The 25,286-nt window shown below is 46.7% G+C and overlaps 2 protein-coding genes across 2 annotated transcripts; both read left to right on the forward strand.

The window, feature by feature from the left end:
- The first annotated feature begins 8,263 nt into the window (after window positions 1-8,263).
- LOC130481844 (lymphocyte antigen 6E-like) lies at window positions 8,264-15,990 on the forward strand. The gene is made up of 4 exons (XM_056854627.1): window positions 8,264-8,350; window positions 12,350-12,428; window positions 14,720-14,839; window positions 15,839-15,990. Exons 1-4 carry the CDS (start codon window positions 8,264-8,266, stop codon window positions 15,988-15,990), a joined length of 438 nt encoding a protein of 145 aa, XP_056710605.1.
- A 5,189-nt stretch (window positions 15,991-21,179) lies between these two features.
- On the forward strand, window positions 21,180-25,034 carry LOC130482062 (lymphocyte antigen 6E-like). The gene is made up of 3 exons (XM_056854877.1): window positions 21,180-21,234; window positions 22,612-22,728; window positions 24,829-25,034. Exons 1-3 carry the CDS (start codon window positions 21,180-21,182, stop codon window positions 25,032-25,034), a joined length of 378 nt encoding a protein of 125 aa, XP_056710855.1.
- Window positions 25,035-25,286: the final 252 nt, after the last annotated feature.

Below are 25,286 nucleotides of genomic sequence, written 5' to 3' on the forward strand. Positions count from 1 at the left end.
GTGTTCCTAATCCAGACCCTGTTCTCTGTATCAGAGTTCTATTTTACCCTAGCCCTCGATTCTCACATTTGCACAACTGGAAATTTGGGACAGGAACAAAGGGTTCCTTGGTGTAATCAGACCAGAGTAGGTTGTTGGGATACACGTTGGAGTGAACAATTGAATTAGAGGGCTGAGAATCTTACTGGGGGGTCCACAGAGAGGTGACCCCCCCCCCAAACTTTGTTACTTCTTATCTTGTGGGGAAAGAAACCTAACATGCCTCTTATGGCACCAAGGGTGCAGAAAAGGAGCTTACCTCCTCCAGTGATATTTGGTGGATATCACTTGAATTCACGCTGGAATTAATGGCTTTCCACCATTTATCAATAGCTTTCCTCTCCTGGTAGATCTCGCACCTTCTTGGCTATCAAAGGGGATTGTGATGGCTTAACCCATTGAACCAGATTCCGGAACATTAGGCATAAGATAGGGGACAGTAAAGGGTCATGCTGTAGTTTTGTAGAGAAATTATCTGTTTGTGGCACAATCACTTTCACTTGTTGGACAATGTTTGTACTTTATTGTGGAGGGTGTGGGAAGCGTACGGTCCTGATCCTGGAAGAAAATAGCGTTGGATGGTCTGACAATCGTTTGTTATCAGTTCTGGTTTTGCTAGTAAGTCCTATGAAAAGGGTAAATGGTTATTTTTTTCTCATATGTCTGAACTGGTGCCTTTCATATAGGCCAAACAAGGTTAGTAATGCCCCTCTTAATTTCTCAGTAATTAAAACAAGTGCCATTGGTTGGTTGGAAGTGCTCTTAATAGCTGGTCGTTTTCTGTGTTCAAGGGGCTCAGTAACCCCTCCTGGGATGTCCTTCTTTTTTGATGTTGAGATGCTTGGAAAAGCTCTTCATTAAAATCTTAATATTTTTCTCTACGTTGGTTTCTGTGTTGTGACTGTCAAGACTGATAACGACGTTGGGAGAACTTGCTCTGGAACATAATCTGTAGTGGTGAGACAGAAAAGTCAGCGTTCGATGTGATCAGACGGAGACTTTTAGACAAAGAAATGCAGGAACTTAGAAGCCATGCAAATAGTAGATGTCCCCCCTTAGAATCATAGAGTTGGAAGGGACCACCAGGGTCATCTAGTCCAACTCCCTGCACAATGCAGGAATTTCACAACAACTTCCCCCACACACCTCCAGTGACCCCTAATCCATGCCCAGAAGATGGCCAAGATGCCCTCCCTCTCATGATCTGCCCAAGGTCATAAAATCAGCATTGCTGACAGATGGCCATCTAGCCTCTGCTTCAAAACCTCCAGGAAAGGAGAGCCCACCACCGGCCGAGGAAGTCTGTTCCACTGAGGAACCGCTCTGTTAGGAAATTCTTCCTAATGCCTCTTCTAAAAAACCTCCAGGGAAGGAGAGCTCACCACCTCCCAAGGAAGCCGGTTCCACAGAAGAACTGCTCTAACAGTTAGAAAATCCTTCCTAATGTCTAGCTGGAAACTCTTTTAATTTAATTTCAGCCCGTTGGTTCTGGTCCGACCTTCTGGGGCAACAGAAAACAACTCGGCACCCTACCTGAGTTGGGAGCCTTGGCCAAATAGACAACATACAGCACTATACTTTAATTGTCTAACTGCACCGCAACAGTGTAGAGCATACATACTTCCCAGGCTAAATGCACAACCCTCCGCCTTGTTAGATGGAAGATTTTATAAAATCCCATTTGCGGATAGAGTTTGCCCTTGCGGGAATGGTAAAATTGAATAACGTGTGTGCCCTTTTTATGCTTGTAGCCGATCTCAGTTCATTGACCTGCAGTTTGTAAACGGAATGGCTCTTTGGTGAAATCAGAATATCCTCTCCCCCCCTTTTTTTTTGGAGTTGGGAATGTTTAGTCTGGAGAAGAAGAGGTTGAGGGTGGACAGGATTGCTCTCTTGAAGTATTTGAAGGGCTGTCCCTTCAAGGAGGGCAGGGAGCTGTTCCTGTTGGCAGCAGAGGATAGGACTCGCAATAATAGGTTTAAATTGTGGGCAGAAAGGTACCGGCTGGATATTAGGAAAATTTTTTTACAGTAAGAGTTATTCGACAGTGGAATCAGCTACCTAGGGAGGGTGGTGAGCTCTGGCAGCCTTTAAGCAGAGGCTGGACAAGAACTTGTCAGGGGTGCTCTAGGCTGATCCTGCATTAAGCAGGGGGTTGGACTAGATGGCCTGTATGGCTCCTTTCAACGCTATGGTTCTATGAGCTCAATTGTAATAGCGGAAGATCTCCAGCTACCACCTGGAGGTTGGCAATCCTATTGTTTGGGCAGACATCCAAGGACACGCAGCTGGGAAACAGATGTCACTGTGTATTGCATAGGCAGCAGGGGAGTTTTTGTCTTTTAAGCATATGATGGCAACTGCAGAGCAAAGGCAATTGCATCATGCATTTTGTTGCGCCGAGCTTTAGCTGAAGGATGTGTCTCTTTTGCCCCTCTTTTTCCCAGGAACATCGTCAGGCGATTAATTTCAGTGAGGTAAGCTGCAGAAATTGCCCTTGCTTTGGGGCACGGGAGAACCTGCATAATTGCTGGGGATGATCAAAGAAGAACAATGAGCAATTTGTTGCATTAAGGAGCAATTAAGCCCTCTTTATCCCTAATGGCTTGGCATGCCCCTCTAGCTTCCCTAAAAGTATCACACAGTGAAGATCCTGGTGGTGTGGCGGCAGCTGCTGTCCAAGCAACATTTTAAAAAATCTGCACAGCCAATCATAGAGTTGAAAGGGACCACCAGGGTCAACTAGTCCAACCCCCTGCACAATGCAGGAAATTCACAACTACCTCCCCCCCACACCCCCAGTGACCCCTTCTCCAGGCCCAGAAGATGGCCAAGATGCCCTCCCTCTCATGATCTGCCTAAGGCCATAGAATCAGCATTGCTGACAGATGGCCATCTAGCCTCTTCTTAAAAACCTCCAGGGAAGGAGAGCCCACTGCCTCCCGAGGAAGCCTGTTCCACTGAGGAACCGCTCTAACTGTTAGAAAATTCTGCCTAATGTCTAGACGGAAACTCTTTTGATTTAAAATATTGTCGAAGGCTTTCACGGTCAGAGTTCATTGGTTCTTGTAGGTTATCCGGGCTGTGTAACCGTGGTCTTGGAATTTTCTTTCCTGACGTTTCGCCAGCAGCTGTGGCAGGCATCTTCAGAGTAGTAACACTGAAGGACAGTGTCTCTCAGTGTCAAGGGTGTAGGAAGAGTAATATATAGTCAGAAAGGGGTTGGGTTTGAGCTGAGTATTGTCCTGCAAAAGTAATGTGCTAATCATTGTCCTGTAAGTATCAAGATAATGTGCCAATGAGGGTGTGGTATATTAATATGGAACCATTGTATCCTGAAGTGATCTGTTAATGTGTGAAATCCAAAGCTAATCTGCATGGCTATTGTTGAATGTTGTCTTTGTTAGTCTGGAGGTTTTCAGGACAGGAAGCCAAGCCTTATTCATTCTTAAACTCTCCTCTTTCCTGTTAAAGTGGTGCTGATGTTTATGAATTTCAATGGCTTCTCTGTGCAATCTGACAAAATAGTTGGTAGAATTGTCCAGTCTTTCAGTGTCTTGGAATAAGACCCTGTGTCCTGTTTGGGTCAGTCCCTGTTCAGCCACTGCTGATTTCTCAGGTTGGCCAAGTCTGCAGTATCTTTCATGTTCTTTTATCCTTGTTTGTATGCTGTGTTTTGTGGTCCCGATGTAAACTTCTCCACAGCTGCTAGGTATACGATATACTCCTGCAGTATATAAATCATCTTTTGATTTAATTTCAACCTGTTGGCTCTGCTCCGACCTTCTGGGGCAACAGAAAACAACTCGGCACCCTTCTCAGTATGACAGCCCTTCAAGTACTTGAAGATGGTTCTCATATCCTCTCTCAGCCTTCTCCTCTTCAGACTAAACATCCTCAGCTCCTTCAACCTTCCACCAGTGGCTAAGACTAGGACAAGTGTTTAGGCCAGAAACTACTCCAGCAAGAAATTTAGCCCTGGGCTTCTCATAAAGCAGGGTTGCCAGGTCCCTCTTCGTCACCAGCAGGAGCTTTTTCGGGCGGAGCCTGATGAGGGCAGAATTTGGGGAGGGGAGGGACTCCAATGCCATAGAGTCCAGCTGTCAAAGCGCTCATTTTCTCCAGGGGAACTGCTCTCTATCGGCTGGAGATCAGTTGTAATAGCGGGAGATCTCCAGCTACTACCTGGAAGTTGGCAACCCTACGCATATAGAGGGCATTCAAATAAGTAGTGGTATAAAATGCAACATGTGTGTAAATGAACCATTCATAGAATATAGGGAAAACAGCTGTGGGGTAACCCTCTCCTGATGGGCTCCTTCATGGGAGTTAAAATCAAATAAATGCCATCTCAAGGTGTGGCAACGAGGTGTCCCGTGAGAAACTATGCAGTGCAGCCCCGTCTGAGCTCCTGCTCTGTGCAATCATTCTAAACACCAATAGGCATCACTTTACGCTTGCTCACATTGCGTCTCATTTGCCATTTTAATGCCCGTTCATCCAGTTTGGAGAGATCCTTTTTGAACTCTTTACTGTCTGTTTTTGTTTTAAACACTCTAAATAATTTGGGCAAGATGGATGCTTGATTCATCCTGACTTAAGGAGCAAAGAGGGGTGTGTGTGGGAGTCTCCTGACCTCTGAGGCTTCTGCAGTTGTGATAGGGAATATTTTACATTGAAGAGCAAAGTCCCAAACCCTTTCCATGTCATCCTGGCTTAAACTGAGACTTGAGTTTCCTTACTCATTGCAATCTCTAATATCTCTATGGAACCTTCCCCTCAGAAGTTCTAGTTGGCTGCTCTTCGCATGTTTTATCAGACCATAATCTTGTTACCAACAGCAGTTAATTTTCACTTAAATGTAGGACTGTGTGTGTTAAGTGCTGTCAAGTCACTTCCGACTCATGGAGAACCTATGGATCAATGTCCTCCAAAACGTCCTATCCTTAACAGCCTTGCTCAGGTCTTGCAAACTGAGGGCCGTGGCTTCCTTTATGGAGTCACTCCATCTCATGTTGGGTCTTCCTCTTTTCCTGCTGCCTTCAACTTTTCCTAGCATGATTGTCTTTTCCAGTGACTCTTGTCTTCTCATGATGTGACCAAAATACGACAGCCTCAGTTTAGTCATTTTAGCTTTTAGGGTCAGTTTAGGCTTGATTTGATCTATAATTCACTGATTGGTTTTTTGGCAGTCCACGGTATCTGTCTCATCCAAATCCACATTTCAAAGGAATCTACTTTCTTCCTATCAGTTTTCTTCATTGTACAGCTTTCGCACCAATACAATGGAATAGGGAATACGATGGCATGAATTAACTTGAGCTTAAGATCATAGAATCATAGAGTTGGAAGGGACCACGAGGGCCATCTAGTCCAACCCCCTGCACAATGCAGGAAATTCACAACTACCTCCCCCCACACCCCCAGTGACCCCCACTCCATGCCCAGAAGATGACCAAGTTCCTCTCCCTCTCGTGTTCTGCCTAAGGTCATAGAATCAGCATTGCTGACAGATGGCCATCTAGCCTCTTCTAAAAAACCTCCAGGGAAGGAGAGCTGACCACCTCTCAAGGAAGCCTGTTCCACAGAGGAACTGCTCTAACAGTTAGAAAATCCTAATGTCTAGCTGGAAACTCTTTTGACTTAATTTTAACCCGTTGGTTCTGGTCCAACCTTCTGGGGCAACAGAAAACAACTCGGCACTCTCCTCTCTATGACAGCCCTTTAAGTAGTTGAAGATGGTCATCATGCCCCCTCTCAGTCTTCTCCTTTTCAGGCTTGATGGCCAGTGACACATCCTTGCACTTCAGAATCTTTTCTGGCTTCTTCATTGCTGCCCTTCCCAGTCTCAACCTCCTTCTGATTTCTTGGCTGCAGTCTCCATTTTGGTTGATAATGGAGCCAAGGATTAGAAAGTCTTCAACCAGCCATAGCTTTTCGTGCTCCATACAGTCAAAAGACTACTTCCCCCTGAATTGACTTCATCCTCTTCCTTATCTGTTTGTTAACTGCTAATCCTGCTCTAGTCATTTACACAAAGAATTTACACTTCAAAGGCTCAGGATGTTCACACTCACTTATCTGTCTCATCCTCTCCCTGCCCCCATAGTCTTCTTTTTAATTATAATTCCTAGTTTGATTTGCTAACATATAATCAGTATAGAACTGTTGTGATGTGGTTTTCTCCTCTAGCCAGAAGGAAGGCTTTATAGACATCAACAAAATGACTTTGCAAAACCCCAATTCCCTCTCTGCATTTACCTGGACTTCTTACCTGGCCTTGCTTCTCATCTCACCTCTGACCACTTCTGGGGTGGGCCATGGCTTAGTGGTAGAGCATCTACTTTGCACACAGAGGGTCCCAGGGTTTGATCCCTGGCATCTCCAGGTTCAAAAAAGGATCAGTAATAGATGATGTGAAAGGTTTCATCCTGAGACCCTAAAGAGCTTCTGCCAGTCTGAGTAGACAATACTGACCTTGACAGACTAAGGCTCTGACTCAGTAGAAGGCCACTTCATGTATTTACCCTGCCTTGACTTCTACAAAGAAAGTAGCTCTTCACTGAAAAATAAATTAATTCATTGCCAGGGGAGGTCGTGACAGCTGCCATTTCTTAAGCTCTTTTCATAAGGGGACTAAACAGATTGATGGAAGAGAGATCAATCCGTAGCTATTCACCACAATGACTCAATGGAACTTCCATGTTTAGAGGCAGCATGCTTCTGTATAATAGTTGCTTGGAGGGCAATTACAGGGACTCAGGGCGGACTCCCTGTCCTGCTTTTGTCCCAGGGACATTGAGCTGGCCACTGTGAGAACACATGAAGCTGCCTTATACTGAATCAGACCCTTGGTCCATCAAAGGCAGTATTGTCTACTCAGACCGGCAGCGGCTCTCTAGGGTCTCAGGCGGGGGTCTTTCACATCACCTACTTGCCTGGTCCCTTTAACTGGAGATGCTGGGGATTGAACCTGGGACCATCTGCATGCCAAACCAGATGCTCTACCACTGAGCCACAGCCCCTCCCTGAAACAGGAAGGTGGTCTAAATGGACTCTTGGCATCTTCTTGTGGTTCTTCTGGCATTTGATCCAACAATACCGGCATGGACCTGGCCTCTTTGAGAACTTCTTGCTGTTATTTGGCCCTTTCCAACTTCTTCGCCTCTAGTCCAAAGCCACCAGCTCTGAGCTTGTTTCTTTTTCTCTGCTTACTTATTCCTGAGCCCCTTGAATCTACGCTAACATCGAGACTAAACTATTGTAATTAGGACTGCCAGCTTTGGAAACACCTGGAGATTTTGGGGCGGAGCCTGAGGAGGGCGGGGTTTGGAGAAGGGAGGGACTTCAATGCCATAGAGTCCAATTGCCAAAGTGGCCATTTTCTCCAGGTGAACTGATCTCTATCGGCTGGAGTTCAGTTGTAATAATGAGAGATCTCCAGCCACCACCTGGAGGTTACAGCTAATTGAACAACTCAACTAACACTGTTATATAGTATTGGCAAGAAAAAAAACAGTGCAGGCAATTATATCACAAACATATATTCATAGAAAAGTGCAAAACATGAAACAACTACAACAGTGCTTATACAAAAACTTCACAAATACACAGTGATGTAACTATGTACAGCATCATTCACAATGTGAAGAGCATATTTAAACAAAGCACAATGGCTATCTTCCAACGTGACAAGTTCTGGAAACCAGTCCACATATAAGCTTCTCAAGTCAGTGACTGCTGGAACGCCTCTTGCTGCTCCAACTAGGTGACAGAGGGAACGCTATCCCTGATATCTATAGTGCTTTCACCAATAATTTGGCTTCATCAGCCTCAGCAATATGGTTAAAGCCCACTAGTATGGATTCCTAATAGGAGGTATGTTCAGGTTGAATGCCTTCAACTTATTCCATTTTTGTTTCATTTTTTATTTCTTTATTGGCTCCCAACAAGGTGGGCTGCTAAAGATGGAAATGAGTTGTCATTCTGGAAGATCTCCAGGCCCCATCTGGAAGTTGGCAACCCTATTCTATTGGATCCAGCCTAGCGAATCTTCCTTTCTTATGTCTTCCCAAGTGACATCTCTGCAGGTGCGGTCTGTTGCCACACCACTTTGCTTGTTTGCGCTAAACATGTGCAACGCCACCCACCAGTTGGGCAAGACTGTGACATGTGCATCGGTGTCCAAATGTAGCTCTTGGCCTTCCACACGCCTCTGAACGGCATGCCCTGGAAAAGCCACGCCTTAGCCAGCCGCTTCCTGCTCGGCCCAATTATCGCCCTTCAGTGGATTCTACTGTCCCAGGGACAAGTGAGTCAATGACCAGGAACCCTCTTAATTAGGTTTTCTCATGAACAACCCAATAACTTTCAGTACAATAACCCAACTTGTGTGAGTTTTGCAAGGGGTGAAAATCACACCTGTTGAGCAAATGTAATTCACTGAATCACAGAACCATGGAGTTGGCAGGGGGGCAGATAGTCCATCTAGCCCACTGGTTCCCAACCAGGGGTCCGTGGACCCCCAGGGGTCCGCGAGAACTAAATTAAGGTCCGCGAAACAAAGTTATAAACCCATAATAAATTAATATTTTCAATTAAAAGTTCTCTATTATAAAAATATATGTATTCAAATATTATTCTAAGTTTAATGTTTAACTAACAGTTATGATTAAAGTTTATTTTCAAATTCTCTGAATTTTTATTTTGAACCTTGGGGTCCCTGCACTGAACAAAAAAGTCCTAGTGGTCCCTGGTCAAAAAAGGTTGGGAACCACTGATCTAGCCCAACCACTGCTCAATGCAGGATCAGCCTAAAGCATCCCTGACAAATATTTATCCAGCCGCAGCTTGAAGACTGCTAGAGAAGGGGAGCTCACCACCTCCCTAGGCAGCCGTTTCCACCGCTGAACTACTCTCACTGTAAAAAAATATTCCCCTAATATCCAGCTGATAACATCCCCCCGGTAATTTAAACCCATTATTGCGAGTCCTATCCTCTGCTGCCAACAGGAATAGCTCCCTGCTCCCCCCTGCACACAATACTTCAGGTGCGGCCTGGCCAATGCAGTGTACACGGGGACTATGATAACTTGTGATTTGGATGTTATCTTTCTCTTGATACACTCCAAGATCGCATCAGCCTTTTTTGCCGCAGCATCACACTGACTGATCACATTTAGCTTATGGTCCACCCGTACCCCAAGGTCTAGTTCACACACAGTCAGGGCCGGATTTAGGTTTGATGAGGCCCTAAGCTATTGAAGGTAATGGGGCCCTTTATATGTCCAGCTGTCCTTTGTCAACAACAAATTGTCACTGTTTTTGTGTTGAATATATGCTATATGGTAATTTATGCAGAATGTAGGCACCCTATATATAGAAATGAGCAAACCAGTGATATTTTAGGGAGCAGGCTAGCAGGCGGGGCCCATTACTTACATCATAGGAGCCTACACAACCCAAAAACACTGTTTTCTATTCTGCTAGCAGAGAGCAGATTTCCAGCATCCTGTTTTCAACCAATGGCCAGGTGAAAAACAAAACTTTTGGCTAACCCACAAGATGCCACTGATCAATCGGTCAGCAAAAGAGAGAGCTTCTGTTTAGATCAGTGGTTCCCAACCTTTTTTTGACCAGGGACCACTAGGACTTTTTTGTTCAGTGCAGGGACCCCAAGGTTCAAAATAAAAATTCCGAGAATTTGAAAATAAACTTTAATCATAACTGTTAGTTAAACATTAAGCTTAGAATAATATTTGAATATATATTTTATAATAGAGAACTTTTAATTGAAAATATTAATTTATTATGGGTTTATAACTTTGTTTCACGGACCTTAATTTAGTTCTCGCGGACCCCTGGGGGTCCGTGGACCCCTGGTTGGGAACCAGTGGTTTAGATGCTGCCTGCTACCACATGCAAATAACTACCCCTGGAGGTTTTACAGAGCTTCACGCACATCATCTGCAGGTACTTCTGCCATGGGCCCTGTGAGGTGGGGCAGTATTGTTCTATTTATATTGCAGATGACGGGCCAAGGCTGATTTAAATAGGACTGCTGTGCTTAATCAACTACCATCTCGATCATCCTGTCCCTGTAAGTATACATCTGTGACTCCATCCTCAATTAATTCTGCAAGGGTATAACTTTGCCAGATACTGTCTACCTTGGCCTTCAACGCCCTTTAGGAGGACCAAAATAAAAATAATTTGCATGGAACGTCCGTATGCTGAGTGCATGACGCTGCCAAGTCTGAGCACAGGTCTCTTTGTTTATTCTGATTTCCTCTCGATCCTAATTTAACCCCATGCGATCTTCTTCAGAGTAGCACATATGCTTCCTCTTCTTATCCTCGCCACATCCTTGTGAGGGAGGCTGAGCTGAGAAGGAGTAAATGGTGTTTTAAAAGGAGACCAGGCTGGCACTTATAGTAGAATGGAAACGTCTTCCAGGTAATAGACGCTTTCACCAATGATGGCTTCTTCAGCCTTGTTGTTTTCTTAATGCTACATAGTGGTCTGGTGGTTCTGGTTTGAAACACCTGCAGCACATAGCCAGTGGATATACAAGTCTGATTTCCCACTTGGACGCTTGGAAAATCTGTAGGAATTCTTTCTATTTTCGGGACCAGCTCTTACAAAGACTGAAATTATACTGGAAAGTCTTTAAGACTCAAAGAGAAACATTAGACATAGATTTGTTGCATATATTGTTCTTTGACTTGTCTTTTGATATTTTTGTATAATGTTCTCTTGTTTGACTGTCGCTCACCTATAGATATTGCTTGCACCACGTTTTGTATTGACTATCTCCTTTTGAATATATGTATAGAATTGAGCCTTGTGTGGATTGTTTTTGCACAACACCACCTGGAGGTTGACAACCCTATGAAGAATCCAGCCCCAGCGTTGACTTCCACTACACACTTCTGACCTCTTATCTCTACAGTTGCCATCACTTCTGGGCACTGGCTTTTCACATGGCAATCATGGCTGGCTTGTTAGCCAGGCAGGGTTGCCAACCTCCAGGTAGAGCCTGGAGACCTCCCAAAATTACAGCTGATCTCCATGCTGTAGATACCAGTCTCCCCCAGAGAAAATGACAGCTTCAGTGGGTGGACTCAATGGCATTGCATTCTAGCTGAGCCTATTTTGTAGCCCTGCCTCTGTTGTAGACTGCATCAGAACATGGAAGATCCATTTTAACTAGCATGGCTGATTGGAGGGGTTTTTGTGGGCACAGCTGGGAGGGAGGGAGGCTTGGGTGGGTGGTGCTGGGGTTGCCAGCTCCAGATTGGAGAATACCTGGAGATTTGGAGGGTGGAGCTGAGGGTGGGATTTGGGGAGGGGAGGGACTTCAGTGGGGCGTAATGCCATAGAGCCCAGCTTCCAAAGCAGCCATTTTCTCCAGGTGGATTGATCTCTGTTGCTTGGAGATCAGTTGTAATTCCAGGAGATCTCCAGCCACCACCTGGAGGCTGGCAACCCTAGGTGGCCCTGAGGTTCAGGGGGTGGGGTGGGAATGGCCTAGAGCAGTGGTTCCCAAACTTTTCAGGCCACCGCCCCCTTGGTTCCACAAACTCAACCTCAGCACCCCCTACCCTATGCAACAACACAGTTGAAGGGGGCCACCTCTAGCACCCCCCTGCTGCCCCCTTGCCTCTTAGTGCCCCCCTAGGTAATCCCACCGCCCCCCAGGGGGTGGTATTGCCCACTTTGGGAACCACTGGCCTAGAGCAACACAACTTCTATTTCTTCCCAGATGAGCCCCTCTTGACAATTTCCTCTTGACAATGGATAGGGTTGCCAGGTTCCTCTTTGCCACCGGTGGGAGGTTTTGCGGGTGGCGCCAGAGGAGGGTGGGGTTTGGGGAGGGAAGGGGCTTGAATGCCATAGAGTCCAATGGCCAACATGGCCATTTTCTCCAGGTGAACGGATCTCTATCGGCTGGAGATCAGTTGTAATAGCGGGAGATCTCCGGCTAGGACCTGGAGGTTGGCATCGAAGTCCCTCCCCTCCCCAAACCCTGCCCTCCTCAGGCTCTGCTCCACAATCCTCCCACCGGTGGCAAAGAGGGACCTGGCACCCCTACCTAGAGCAGGGAGCAGGCGGTTGGAGCATTTGGACGGCCCCAGCCCCGCCAAGCAGCTGCCTCCCGCCACTCGCCCACACGCATTCCAGTCTGCTCCTGGCTCTCCCAGTCCTTGGATAAGACCTGCCTTCCAACCTGCTGCCTTCTCAGTTGGTCCACCCTGAACGCCCCAGAGGTTCATAACCTGCCCTGGAGGAGCCTGTTTCTGCCCCCAAGAAAGGCAGAGGCGAGCTGCGGGAGACGATGAAGTCGTTCGTCGTGATCCTTCTTTGTGTACTCCTGTGTGCCGACCAAGGTAAGACTCCAGAGGAAACCAAGGCCTTTTATGCATGGCTCTTTCCCCCGGGTCACCCCTCCAGTGACTTCAGCTCTTTGTTTTGATTGTGCCAGCGTGGTGTAGTGGTTAAGAGCGGTGGTTCGGAGCGGTGGTGGTGTAGTGGTTTGGAGCCAGCGTGGTTTGGAGCCAACGTGGTGTAGTGGTTTGGAGCGGTGGACTCTAAGCTGGAGAACCGGGTTGGTTTCCCCACTGCTGCTGCTTCCGACCGTCGGAGGTCGCCTTGCTCTCCCCCTGCATTTCCGAATTCGAGATAAAACAGGTCCCGGGAAACACGGGCAAAACACTTGGAAACGCAGGGGGAGAACAAGGCAACCTCCGACGGTCAGAAACGGCATGCATGATCAAAGCAGAGACCCGAAGTCATTGGAGGGGTGATAGCGAGGGAAACAGCCATGCACAAAAGATCCAAAGGGCTCAAGGTCCCAGTGCCTCATGTGCATGCAATCTCCTGTTTTCAAAGGTGACGGGATTTTGATGTTTTTAAGGACATCCCCCCCTGGCATGGATTAACAATTTCCAGCCCTTCCCACGCTCACCAGAAATTTCTGTGCTCCCCTTACAAGAAGGAATTTGGTGTAATCCCATGAAATATGGATGGCTTTTAGATGCTGGAGAAAGGTCTCAGGGTGGCCCCTTATTTGCCGCTAGTTCTTGCCGTTGTGTGGTAGATGTGTTCAAACAAACCCACAAATGAAGCTGCCTGATACTGAATCAGACCCTTGGTCTATCAAGGTCAGTATTGTCTACTCGGACTGGCAGCAGCTCTCCAGGGTCTCAGGAAGAAGTCACCTACTGCTTGGTTCTTCTAACCGAGGAACCAAAGTCACCCGCTTCCATGGCAGAGTGGGGATTCGAACCTGGGTCTCCCAGATCCTAGTCTGACATTCTAACCACTACACCACACTGGGTTCAAGGATGGATGCCCAGGCAGCAAGAGGAAATCAGGAGAAGTGTGGCTAGCACTGTTTATCTGGATTGCTAACCTTTGAGCTCTGCACAGGGCGAGCTACATTTTAATAACAGTAATCTCCGACCCTCCAAGTGTGATGACCGTAAGCAGATGATGAGAGGGAGGGCATCTTGGCCATCTTCTGGGCACGAAGTATGAGTAACTGGGGGTGTGGGGGAGAGGTAGTTGTGAATTTCCTGCATTGTGCAGGGGGTTGGGCTAGATGACCGTGGTGGTCCCTTCCAACTCTATGATTCTATGATGAAAAGCGACATCGCTCAGTGATGTGTGCATGTCTTTAAAAAGATCACCTGCAGTGCAGCTGTCTTATATTCAACTTGCTGAACTCTTGAATATGTGCCGAATGTTTACAGATCTTCACCTGTGAGTCTGATATCTCTGTTTAATGCCAGTGCAATTTGGTTTCCAAATGTGAATGTCTATTTCAGGGGTCCCTAATTGGGCACCAGGGTGCTCGCCGATAACTTTTCTGGCACCCGCCAAGTGTTTTTAGGAAGCGGGTGGGGCCAGGTAGGGCTTTTGCCCTGCGAGGCTTCTCAATGGCTATCGGAGAAGTGATTGGCCGTGCAGATTTTTAAAAATGTTACTTTGGCACGAGAATCTTTACTGTGTGACTGAAGTAAAGCTATGAAAATAATTTTGTGGCTGGGTTCGCCTCCTGAGGAAGCCACTTTGTGGCTGTGTCTAGCGTGGCCAGCTCCAGGCTGGAAATACCTGGAGATTTTTGGGGTGGAGCCTAAGGAGGGTGGGGTTTGGGGAGGGGAGGGACTTCAATGCCATAGAGTCCAATGGTCAAAGCAGCCATTTTCTCCAGGGGAACTGATCTCTGTCTGTAATAGCAGGAGATCTCCAGCCACCGCCTGGGGGTTGGCAACCCTAGCTGTGCCCACCATGCTGTTTCAGAATTCCAGAGGTGCCCGCAGGCTGAAAAGGGTTGGGGACCTCCGGTCTATTTCAGTGCTTGATTCTTGTCTGTTGATATCTCTGACAGATTTTGAGAGATAACTAGCAATGGGATTTGGCATTTGACAGCTGACAGATTATGAGATTTCATCTTGGATACTTGCCACTAAACACCATGCAGGAGATGCCAGAGAGTGTAAAGTGATTTCAAACCTTCAGAGGAAGCGTGCCATGCGGAGTGTATGTTCAAAAGAATATTTGGGTTTCAAAGGTGAAATCAGCCGTGCCAAATTTGAAGGAGAGTGGAAATGTCAGCAAAATACTGCGTTAATGTTCATTTCAATCGCCGACACCGTTCTTTCTTTCTTTTCCGCAGTTCACTCGCTCGTGTGCTTCTCGTGCGAAAGGCAACGTCGGAACTGGAGATGTTTGAAGCCTACCAAGTGCTCGTCGGAGGACAACTTCTGTGTGACCACCGTTAGCACTTATGGGATGAGTACGTTTCAGGCGCATTAGTGGTCGGCTGCCGGCCAGACCGCACGAGCAATCGATATTCCCCCTCGGGCGGGGATATTTCTTACCTCCAACGGGGTTGTCGTCTTAGCCATTGCTAAAATATCACGAGTGCAAATCCAGAGAAGTGATCTGTCATGTTTTTTATCCAGTACTACTTCTGAAGCAGTCATAAGGTTGTCTCCTCAGCTGTAACCTCACGAGGATCCTGTCTGAGAGGTAGTAACTGGCCCATGGTCTCAAAGTTAGCTTTAAAGATTTGAACCAAAGTTAGCTTTGGGGTTTGAACTGACGTGACCCAGTCCTAGGGCATCTCAAACTGTGTATCTGGTTAGGTACCTGGTTAGGTTAGGGTTGCCAACCTCCAGGTGGTGTGGTAAACCAAAATTAGCGTGCTGTAGTTAGCTAGCAAACCAAGGAACAGCATACAATTGCAAAAGAACAAAAATTACTTCTTTATGCTACCATAAGCATATAAGAGTACAACCAAATTTTGGTACAGACATAAATAATGTCAACAATAAGACAATTGGCCACACTACAAGGAAAAGTCCTAGAATGTGACTAGGAGCATAACTTTCTTTCCTTTTCTTTTCCAAGAGGTAAGGAGTGATGGAACAGTCAACAGAAGCCCGGTTTCCTTTCTGTTTCGGCTTGTACAAACAGGGTTTGCCAACCTCCAGGTGGTAGCTGGAGATCTCTTGGGATTACAACTGATCTCCAAACGATAGAGATCAGCTCCCCTGGAGAAAATGGCCGCTTTGGCCATTGGGCTCTATGGCATCGAAGTCCCTCCCCTCCCCAAACCCGTCCCTCCTCAGGCTCTGCCCCAAAAACCTCCCATTTGTGGCGAAGAGGGACCTGGCAACCCTAAGCAATAGTGCTAATTTTTTGCCTAAACGGCTGCGATTTTGTTTCTCTTTGTCACATGTATGTGAACAGTAATGCTTCTCTCCTTTCTGTTTTTGCCTGCCTGCTTCAGCTTTCCTGACCCGCAGAAGGAGAATCTCCAAGAGGTGTTCGCCAACTTGCCCGTCTTTCAACATAAACCTGGGCTTCGCTTCCTACTCCGCCACCTGTTGCCAACATTTCTTATGTAATCTTTGGGGATACAGAAGGTGGAGACGACAGTGATGTGCCTGGCATCCCAACAGACGTTCTCATGCTTGCAATGGGAGGGTGGAGGGTGGGTCATCACCGGTGGCCTGGTTTCTCAGTGGAATTCAACGTTGCAAGCTGTTAGGCCCCTTCTCCGGGTTTTCAGCGGAAGGACTAAAATCGCACGGAGGACCCGGAACCAGAACGTCCTATTGTCTGCTTGGCTCAAGAACTTTTGCTTATCAGCTCTGCCACATGTCCTTGACTTATGAGTAGGGTTGTCAGCTCTGGGTTGGGAAATATCTGGATATTTTGCGGGTGGAGCCTAGGGAGGGTGGATTTGGGGAGGGAAGGGACCTTAAAAAGGTAAAGGTAGTCCCCTGTGCAAGTACAGGGTCATTACTGACCCATGGGGCGATGTCACATCATGACATTTTCTAGGCAGACTATGTTTATGGGTTGGTTTGCTGTTGCCTTCCCCAGTCATCTACATTTAACCCCCAGCAAGCTGGGTACTCATTTTATCGAACTCGGAAGGATGGAAGGCTGAACCAACCTTGAGCCGGCTCCCTGAAACCGACTTCCGTTGGGATCGAACTCAGGTCGTGAGCAAAGCTTTGACTGCAGTGCTGCAGCTTTCCACTCTGCGCCACGGGGCCCATGGAAGAGAGAGACGCCCGCAGGGTACAATGCCATTGATTTCATCCTTCAAATCAGCCATTTTCTCCAGGGGAAGGGATCTTGGTTGTCTGGAGATGAATTGCAAAAACAGGAGGGCTCCAGGTGCCACCTGGAGGCTGGCAACCCAACTTACGGGACATCGCCCCTTAGGATGGTTGCCAATTTCCAGGTAGTGCCTGGAGAGCTCCTGAAATTATACCTGATCGCCATATGACAAAGATCAGTTCCTCCAGAGAAAATGGCTGCTTTAGAGGGTGGACTGTATGGCATTATACACTGCTGAGCTCCCTTCCCTCCCCAAACCCCACCTTCCCCAAGCTCCACCCCCAAAATCTCCAGCAATTTTTCAACCTAGAGTTGGCAACCAGCCTCTTGCCTCAGAGCCATGTAGCTTGAAGAGGGTTGCCCTCTTGGGTCCAGAATATGCAGGCCACTCAATGTGATGTAATTCTTTTAAAAAACCCTAGGGTTAAAAGCTAAATTAGAAACCTCAGCATTCCCTTCCTCCTTGACGCCTGTTTCTAGAGAAGATCATGTGCTGGCTTATTAAGAACCCTAAACTCAACCTATGCATAAGAGGTAAACTTGCACCAGAGCTGAACAATGTCTATCTATGAAAGTGTGTGTGTGTGTTAAGTGCCGTCAAGTCGCTTCTGACTCATGGCGACCCCATGAATGAAAGTCCTCCAAAACGTCCTATCTTTGACAGCCTTGCTCAGATATTGCAAATTGAAGGCTGTGGCTTCCTTTATTGAGTCCATCCATCTCTTGTTGGGTCTTCCTCAATGTGTACGCTATCAATAAAGGGCACTTATGGCTTTTGAAATGTCTTTCAGTTTATTACGCTTCTTCATTGGAAATGTGAACAAGGGTCTTAAAGCAGCTCAGAAACAACAAAAGTCTAACTGAATAAACACTGTTACTACTAAAGTCTAGCAGCAAAGTATAAAATGTCAGAAAACCTGAACAGGAGAGGAAATGGGGGACATAACTCAGTACCGAGGTATCCCTCTCCAAGGGCCGGGGCGATATCTTCAGCCAGAGCCCAAAGTGCAGAAATATGTGCCAGGCAGAAGAGAGGAAGTTTCACAGGTAGGGTTGCCAGCTCCAGGTTGGGAAATACCTGGAGATTTGGAAGGTGGAGCTTGAAGAGGGCGAGATTTGAGGAGGGGAGGGAGTTCAATGGGGCATAAGGCCATAGAGCCCACCTTCCAAAGCGGGTGTTTTCTCCAGGGGAACTGATCTCTGTCGCCGGGAGATCAGTCGTAATCCCAAGAGATCTCTAACTACCACCTGGAGGTTGGCAACCCTACCCACAGGTGGGGTACCACAACTGCAAAGTATCTCTCATTGGTAGCCACCTCTACAGGTAGAGGCAAACTAAAGATGGTGTCTTGGCGAACACTTAGCCGATGGGTACACGGGATGGCTATCCAACCCCTGCCCTGCCTATGCCATTTCAGGCTTTATTTATTTATTTGATTACATTTTTACCCTGCCCTCCCCAGCCCGAAGGCCAGGTTCAGGGAGGCTTACAAGATCCAGAATAATAAAACTAATTGGACATTAAAATATAATTTAAATACAGCCTCAGGTCCCACCCCACAAATATCCAGGTATTTCCCAACCCAAAGCTGGCATCCCCAGCTATAGCGCAGGATGTAAGTGAGCATGCTGAGTAGGGTTTGTCGGATTGCCATCCTCCAGGTACATAAGAACATGGCATGCCTGCCATGGAAATGCTGCACTTCAGGGGAGGGGCAGTGGCTCAGTGGTAGAGCCTCTGCTTGGCATGCAGAAGGTCCCAGGTTCAATCCCCGGCATCTCCAGTTAAAGGGACCAGGCAAGTAGGTGATGGGAAAGACCGCAGCCTGAGACCCTGGAGAATTGCTGCTGGTCTGAATAGACAATACTGACTTTGATGGACCAAGGGTCTGATTCAGTATAAGGCAGCTTCATGTGTTCACTTTACATTGCTGTGTAATGGAGGGTCAATTCCATCAGCTCCCTTGCATTTAGGGTTGCCAACTTCCAAGTACTAGCTCTCCTGCTATTACAACTGATCTCCAGGTGACAGAGATCCCCTGGAGAAAATGGTCGCTTTGGCCATTGGACTCTATGGCATTGAAGTCCCTCCCCTCCCCAAATCCCACCTTCCTCAGGCTCTGCCCCCCAAATCTCCTGCTAGTGGAAAAGAGGGACCTGGCAACCCTACTTGCATTCACAATCCCAATCAGCCTGAGGATCAGTAGGGTTGCCAACCTCCAGGTACTAGCTGGAGATCTCCCGCTATTACAACTGATCTCCAGCCGATAGAGATCAGTTCCCCTGGAGAAAATGGGCCGCTTTGGCAATTGGATGTGGCATTGAAGTCCCTCCCCTCCCCAAACCCTGCCCTCCTCAGGCTCCGCCCCAAAAATCTCCAGGTATTTCCCAACCCGGAGCTGGCAACCCTACAAGTCATCTTTTGATGAACGTGATCTTTCTCCGTTGTCATCTGCCAGATGCCATTGGGACATCTCTGAGCAAGGCACACCCTCAGAGTACTCACAAATCTGACACTGCCTCTCTTTGCTCCAAGTTTCACTCCTCAGCAATTATTGAGCAACCAAAGATTCCCAGGGTTGGTTACCCCCGTACTGGTGGATCTAAACAGGTGCCGCCACCCCACCTCCCTCCCCAAGCATTCATAGTTTCCTAGCGGGGCTTTAGATGGAAAGAGTTTCAGCCTGGCACGGCATCCGTGCTTTGGAGCAGTATGGTTACATGAGAGCTGAAATTATGTATTGTGTTCGGGGTGGTAGCTGGAAAGCAGGCGATGGGCTCGCTGCCATCTGAGGGACAAACCGAGGCACCACGGGAGCTGCTCACAGGCTCGGTACCTTCAGCCTAACACAGTCAAGCCCGTTTAGCCTCTGACTGGAGCGGGTGGTGGCGAAATCTGAAGAGAGCCTGGAGAGGAGACGACTGAGAGAAGAAGAGTTGGTTTTTATATGCTTCCCGACTTTCTCTATCACTTAAGGAAAAATCAAGCTGGCTTACAATCACCTTCCCTTCCCCTCCCCACAACAGACACCCTGTGAAATAGGTGAGGCTGAGACAGCTCTAAGAGAACTGTGACTAGCCCAAGGTCACCCAGCTGGCTTCATGCGGAGTAGTGAAGAAACAAATCCAGATTATCCTCCGCCGCTCATGTGGAGGAGCGGGGACTCAAACCCGGTTCTCCAGATTAGAGTCCATCGCTCCAAACCACCACTCTTAACCACTGCACCATGCTGGCTCTGATAACCATCTTCAAATACTTGAAGGGCTTTCACAGAGAGGATGGTGTGGAGTTGCTTTCTGTTGCCCCAGAAGGTCGGAGCAGATCGAGCGGGTTGAAATTAAATCAAGAGTTTCCGGCTAAACATGAGGAAGAACTTCTTGGCAGGTAGAGTGGTTCCTCAGTGGAACAGGCTTCCTTGGGAGGTGGTGGGTTCTCCTTCTTTAGAGGTTTTTAAGCAGAGGCTAGATGGCCATCTGTCATCAATGCTGATTCTGTGGACTTAGGCAGATCATGAGAGGGAAGGCAAGAAGGGTTGCACCAGTTTTTGGCTCTAGTGGCCGTTTCTTACATGCCCAGGGTAATGCCGATTGCCACTTTGGGGTCAGGAAGCAATTTTCCTCCAGGGATCCTGGAGGGGTTTTCCCCATTTTCTGGGCATGGAGTAGGGGACACTGGTGTGTGTGGAGGGAGGTAGTTGTAAATTTCCTGCATTGTGCAGGGGGTTGGACTAGATGTGCAGGGGGTTGGACTAGATGACCCTGGTGGTACCTTCCAACTCTATGATTCAATGATTGTACTGATCATCAGTCCCCAAAGCAGTCAGTCTAGGAGTATCTTTGGAGGGGCAAATATAGAAAGACAGAGCTGGAAGGATCCTCAAGGGTCATCTAGTCCAACCCCCTGCACAAACCAGGAAATTCACAACTACCTTTCCCCTCCCCACTCCCCCAATGACCCTTGCTCTATGCCCAGAGAAAGGCAAACCTCCAGGATCCCTGGCCAATCTGTCCTGGAGGAAGATTCCTTCCTGACCCCAAAGTGGTGATTGGCATTACCCTGGACATTTAAGATAGGGCCACGAGAGCCAAACACTGACTCATCCCTTCCTGCCCTTCCGGCTGTGAATTGGTTGCACTTTACGCAAATTGAAAACAAATTCCTGGCTTGGCAGGAATCTATCCTGCCCTGTCTTACTTTCATCATTCTCTGCAGGAGATATTATGGCGTACTCTCTAAACAATATGGCCCAACCGTGCATACTTTGGCATACAATGAAATGCATTATCTGTGCATGCGCTGGTTTCTTTGGAAGCCGCGAGTGAGTAACTCCTGCCCCGTTTCTCTGGAACAACTCCCTCTCATAACCTCAGTTGCTCTCTGTATCTTCACTCTTTCAAACCCAAACACTCCCAGAGATTATCATAATAAGGGCCAGGTATATAAAAGCCACCAAACCCAGCTGCCCTTCCCAGGCAGGCTACAGAGAGAGGACATCAGAATGCCAAAGCGTTTGTTCCTTGTCCTGTTGGTGGCCGTCCTGGGCATCACCGAAGGTAAAACTTGGCAAATTCTACCATGGATTAGATGGAGAGGCACAAAGGAAGCAGATCTGGAAAGTCAAGGGGATATTTTAGATGAATTGCAAATTTAAGAATGCAGGAGCATGCACCGGCCAGTCGGATTTCTCTTTAATTCAGGCCAGGTGCTGGATTTCTTTGATGACAGTTCCAGAGGCTAGCCATGTTGGTCTACAGTAGAAGAGCTACATTTGAGTCCGATATAGGGTTGGCAGGTCCTCCTTCGCAACCAGTGGGAGGTTTTTAGGGCAGAGCCTGAGGAGGGCAAGGTTTGGGGAGGGGAGGGACTTCAATGCCATAGAGTCCAATTGCCAAAGCGGCCATTTTCTCTAGGGCACTGGTTCCCAACCGGGGGTCCATGGACCCCCAGGGGTCCGCGAGAACTAAATTAAGGTCCGCGAAACAAAGTTATAAATCCATAATAAATTAATATTTTCAATTAAAAGTTCTCTATTATAAAAATATATATTCAGATATTATTCTAAGTTTAATGTTTAACTAACAGTTATGATTAAAGTTTATTTTCAAATTCTCTGAATTTTTATTTTGAACCTTGGGGTCCTTGCACCGAACAAAAAAGTCCTAGTGGTCCCTGGTCAAAAAAAGGTTGGGAACCACTGCTCTAGGGGAACTGATCTCTATCGGCAGGAGATCCGGGCAGAAGCCAAACGTTTCCTTCTGTAGGGGCAGTCAATGCTCAGCTTTAATCAAGAGCTGGTTTTATATGCTTGTTTGTGTTTTTATGTTCTTTATAGTCTGCCTTTCTCACTTGGACTCAAGAATTGAGCCGGCCGAGATCCTGCGCACAAGAAATTTTTTGTTTTAAATGATTTTAATCTTGGACTGTTGATTTTAATTGTTTGTACATATTGATGTTTTTATTATGTGTGATACATGGTATTGTTACCCACCCTGAGCCTGGGCTTGGCTGGGTTAGAGGGCGGGATACAAATCTAAATAATGATGATGATGATGATGATGATGATGATAAAATTCAGCACAAACCTCCCTGCTAGGTGGGCCGTGACCAAATCTTTGACATGTATGTGATAAAGATCTTTTTACTTGGCACACTACGTGTCATCGTCTTTGAGTCCCTGTGGGAAAGCTGGACGATAAGTACTATAAATAAATAAATACAAAATAAATCCTTTGACTCCATTCCAAGAATTGCACATTCCCCCAGTACAAAGGGAACTTCTGCTGGTATGAAAGAATCCTCTTGAGCTGGTGGAAGGCCCCCATTAACAGAAGGGCGTTGCAAGATCCAACCCAACGTAAACAATAAGTAATCATCATTCAGATGGCAATACAGATATTTTCGCTCTGCTTGTCTCCCTTTCTCTTGAACAGGACGAGAGGATGAGCTGTGGTGTTACCGATGTGAACATGAACGCTCTCATGTGAACTGTGAGAAGTTGCAGAAGTGTGCAGAAAGAGACTCCCATTGCTTCACAACTGTGGCGCGTGGTATGTGCACTTCTCTCGAAAGCTGCGGTTCTCAAGTGGGAGGTGGGATTTCTTCTGCTGTCTCCAACAACCGATCAGTAAGCCCCAACCCCAGCTCATGGCTGAGCTGGGACAGAAGGTTGTTGAACTAGGGTTGCCAACCTCCTGGTACTTATTGGTGCCAATAAATTTTTTTGCTGTGTAAGCACCAATAATTTTTTTTTGCTGTGTAAGCACCAATACGATTTTTTGCTACTTTTGTATTGGAGACTCCGTTGCAGATTTTCTAACCATTGGTACTGGCACGGAGGTGCCTATTTTGTATTGTAACCTCCTGGTACTAGCTGGAGATCTCCTGCTACTGCAACTGATCTCCAGCCAATAGAGATCAGTTCCCCTGGAGAAAATGGCTGCTTGGGCAATTGGACTCTATGGTATTGAAGTCCCTCCCCTCCCCTCCCCAAACCATGCCCTCCTCGGGCTCCGCCCCCAAAACCTCCAGGTATTTCCCAACCCGGAGCTGGCAACCCTATGCTGAACGTTGCAAGTTTAGAGCTGGGCAAGCTACACCTGCCCTTCAAATGGCTTGGCAATTTGTCTGGAACATGCGCCTGTCAGAGTGGAGCGTCATCTAGGGAGTGGATGTTTCCGAAAGATTGTTAAGCAGCTCAAGGACCTCACGGGGTGGGGGGGATGACACATCTGGGGTTTACTAGGGTTGCCAGGTCCCTCTTTGCTACCAGCGGGAGGTTTTTGGGGCGGAGCCCTCTAGCCTCTGACGGAAGGACGTCAAAGTAGAACAAAGCAGAACAAAGTAGGACAAAGTAGAACAAGGTTGTTCTCTGTAGAACAACAAGATACCACAATTCGTGGAACTACTTTCTTTCTTTCTTTCTTTCTTTCTTTCTTTCTTTCTTTCTTTCTTTCTTTCTTTCTTTCTTTCTTTCTTTCTTTCTTTCTTTCTTTCAATTTTTTATTGAATTTTAACAAAACATACCATATAAAAAGAAAAAATACAATAATATTAAAAGAAAAAGAACATTATAGAAGGGTATTAATACAACATATTCAATACAATTCAATATTCAATACAATCATCATCAATCTAAGTATTCAATAATACCCTTTTCCCCCCACCCACCGAAAAAAAAAAAAAAAGGTGATCCATCACCAGACTTCCGAAGAAGTGTCTGGTAGTTTTATGTATCAATTGTCTAAAATTTAATTTTATTTCAAAAAAATTATTTTCTATAACTCACTAAATAACATCATAAAATCCATTTTTGCCATCTTGTCCCAATATGAGGTGGCCTTAAACCATGTTTGTTTAAATTCTTCCATTACATGGAAAGGATATGGAACTACTTTCTGACTGGAAACGAAACGGCATTATTCAGCCAATGCTGCATTTGTGATATTTTGATCCATTTTTATGAATTTAATGCGACTGAAGAAGCTATTCTTTGAAATAGGTCTAAAGGATCATTCCCTATCTCGCATTTGTTCATTTTGCATATTTTACTTTTTGGATCACACTCCCAAGCCGCATTCTACATTTACGACATCGGGAGCACTGCTCCTCTAAATTTTGGAAGCTGCGGCAGCAAAGAGGGAACTATATATCGCATCTTCAGACGGGACTATATCCTGTGATATATCTCTGGACATTGGGCTCAACTGTCATTGCAAATATGCCAAGTGGAGTCCCAATTTCTATGTTCCAGTCTTATGCACATAAGAATGTACTGATCATATTATATATCTATGTTGTTATAGTTTCATAGTTGTGATAGGTTATAGATAGTTTAGTAGTAGTGTAGTGTATTTATTTAGAGTGGTATTTGGGCTTCACAATATATTGGTTTAGTATCCAGTACCTTGTGTGATTTATCTATATGACCTGGGCTCATAGTGCTGTTCTCTTCAACTACCTGGAGGATGGCAAGCCTATTGATGGACCAAGGGTATAATTCAGTATAAGGCAGCTTCATGTGTTCATGTGAGGTGGAAATTATTGGTAGGGAGAAGTGGAGAACGGCGGAGGACTAGATTTCACATTGGGGTTTGGAAAAGCCATATCTTCGGCTCTACGTCACTTTCATGGTTGTTTTCCTCCTTCAGGGGAGTCTGGCGAAGACCTGCTCTATAAGGGATGTTCTCCGCGGTGCGCCAAGTATCCAGTCATCGTGGCGTCCCCCCTGCCCAACTCGACGCAGTGCTGCCACACATCATTCTGCAACAGAAGCGGGGCCGCCAACATGAAAAGTAGCCACGTGGCGGTGGGCGTGGGGATCTTGGCCAGTGTCCTCTACATTTTGCAGTCTTGATTGTGAGAAAGACTGGCAAAGGGTCAGATTGGGTCATACACAAAAGGGTCACTGAGGCTCTGCTTTTCCCAAAGTGCAGCATCCAGAGTTCTGTCGTGGGCACCAAACTCATTCTCCTCAAGCACCGAAGTGGAGCTTGTCCCCTGCCCTGATCATTGTCCCTGAAGATAAGGTGCTCTGCCCAGCATTCCCCTAAACCAAGTATACCAAGTCAACCAAGAACCAGTGTGATGTAGTGATTAAAAGCAGCGG

Source organism: Euleptes europaea, chromosome 8 (genome assembly GCF_029931775.1).
Source record: "Euleptes europaea isolate rEulEur1 chromosome 8, rEulEur1.hap1, whole genome shotgun sequence".
In the NCBI taxonomy this organism is placed as follows: Eukaryota; Metazoa; Chordata; class Lepidosauria; order Squamata; family Sphaerodactylidae; genus Euleptes; species Euleptes europaea.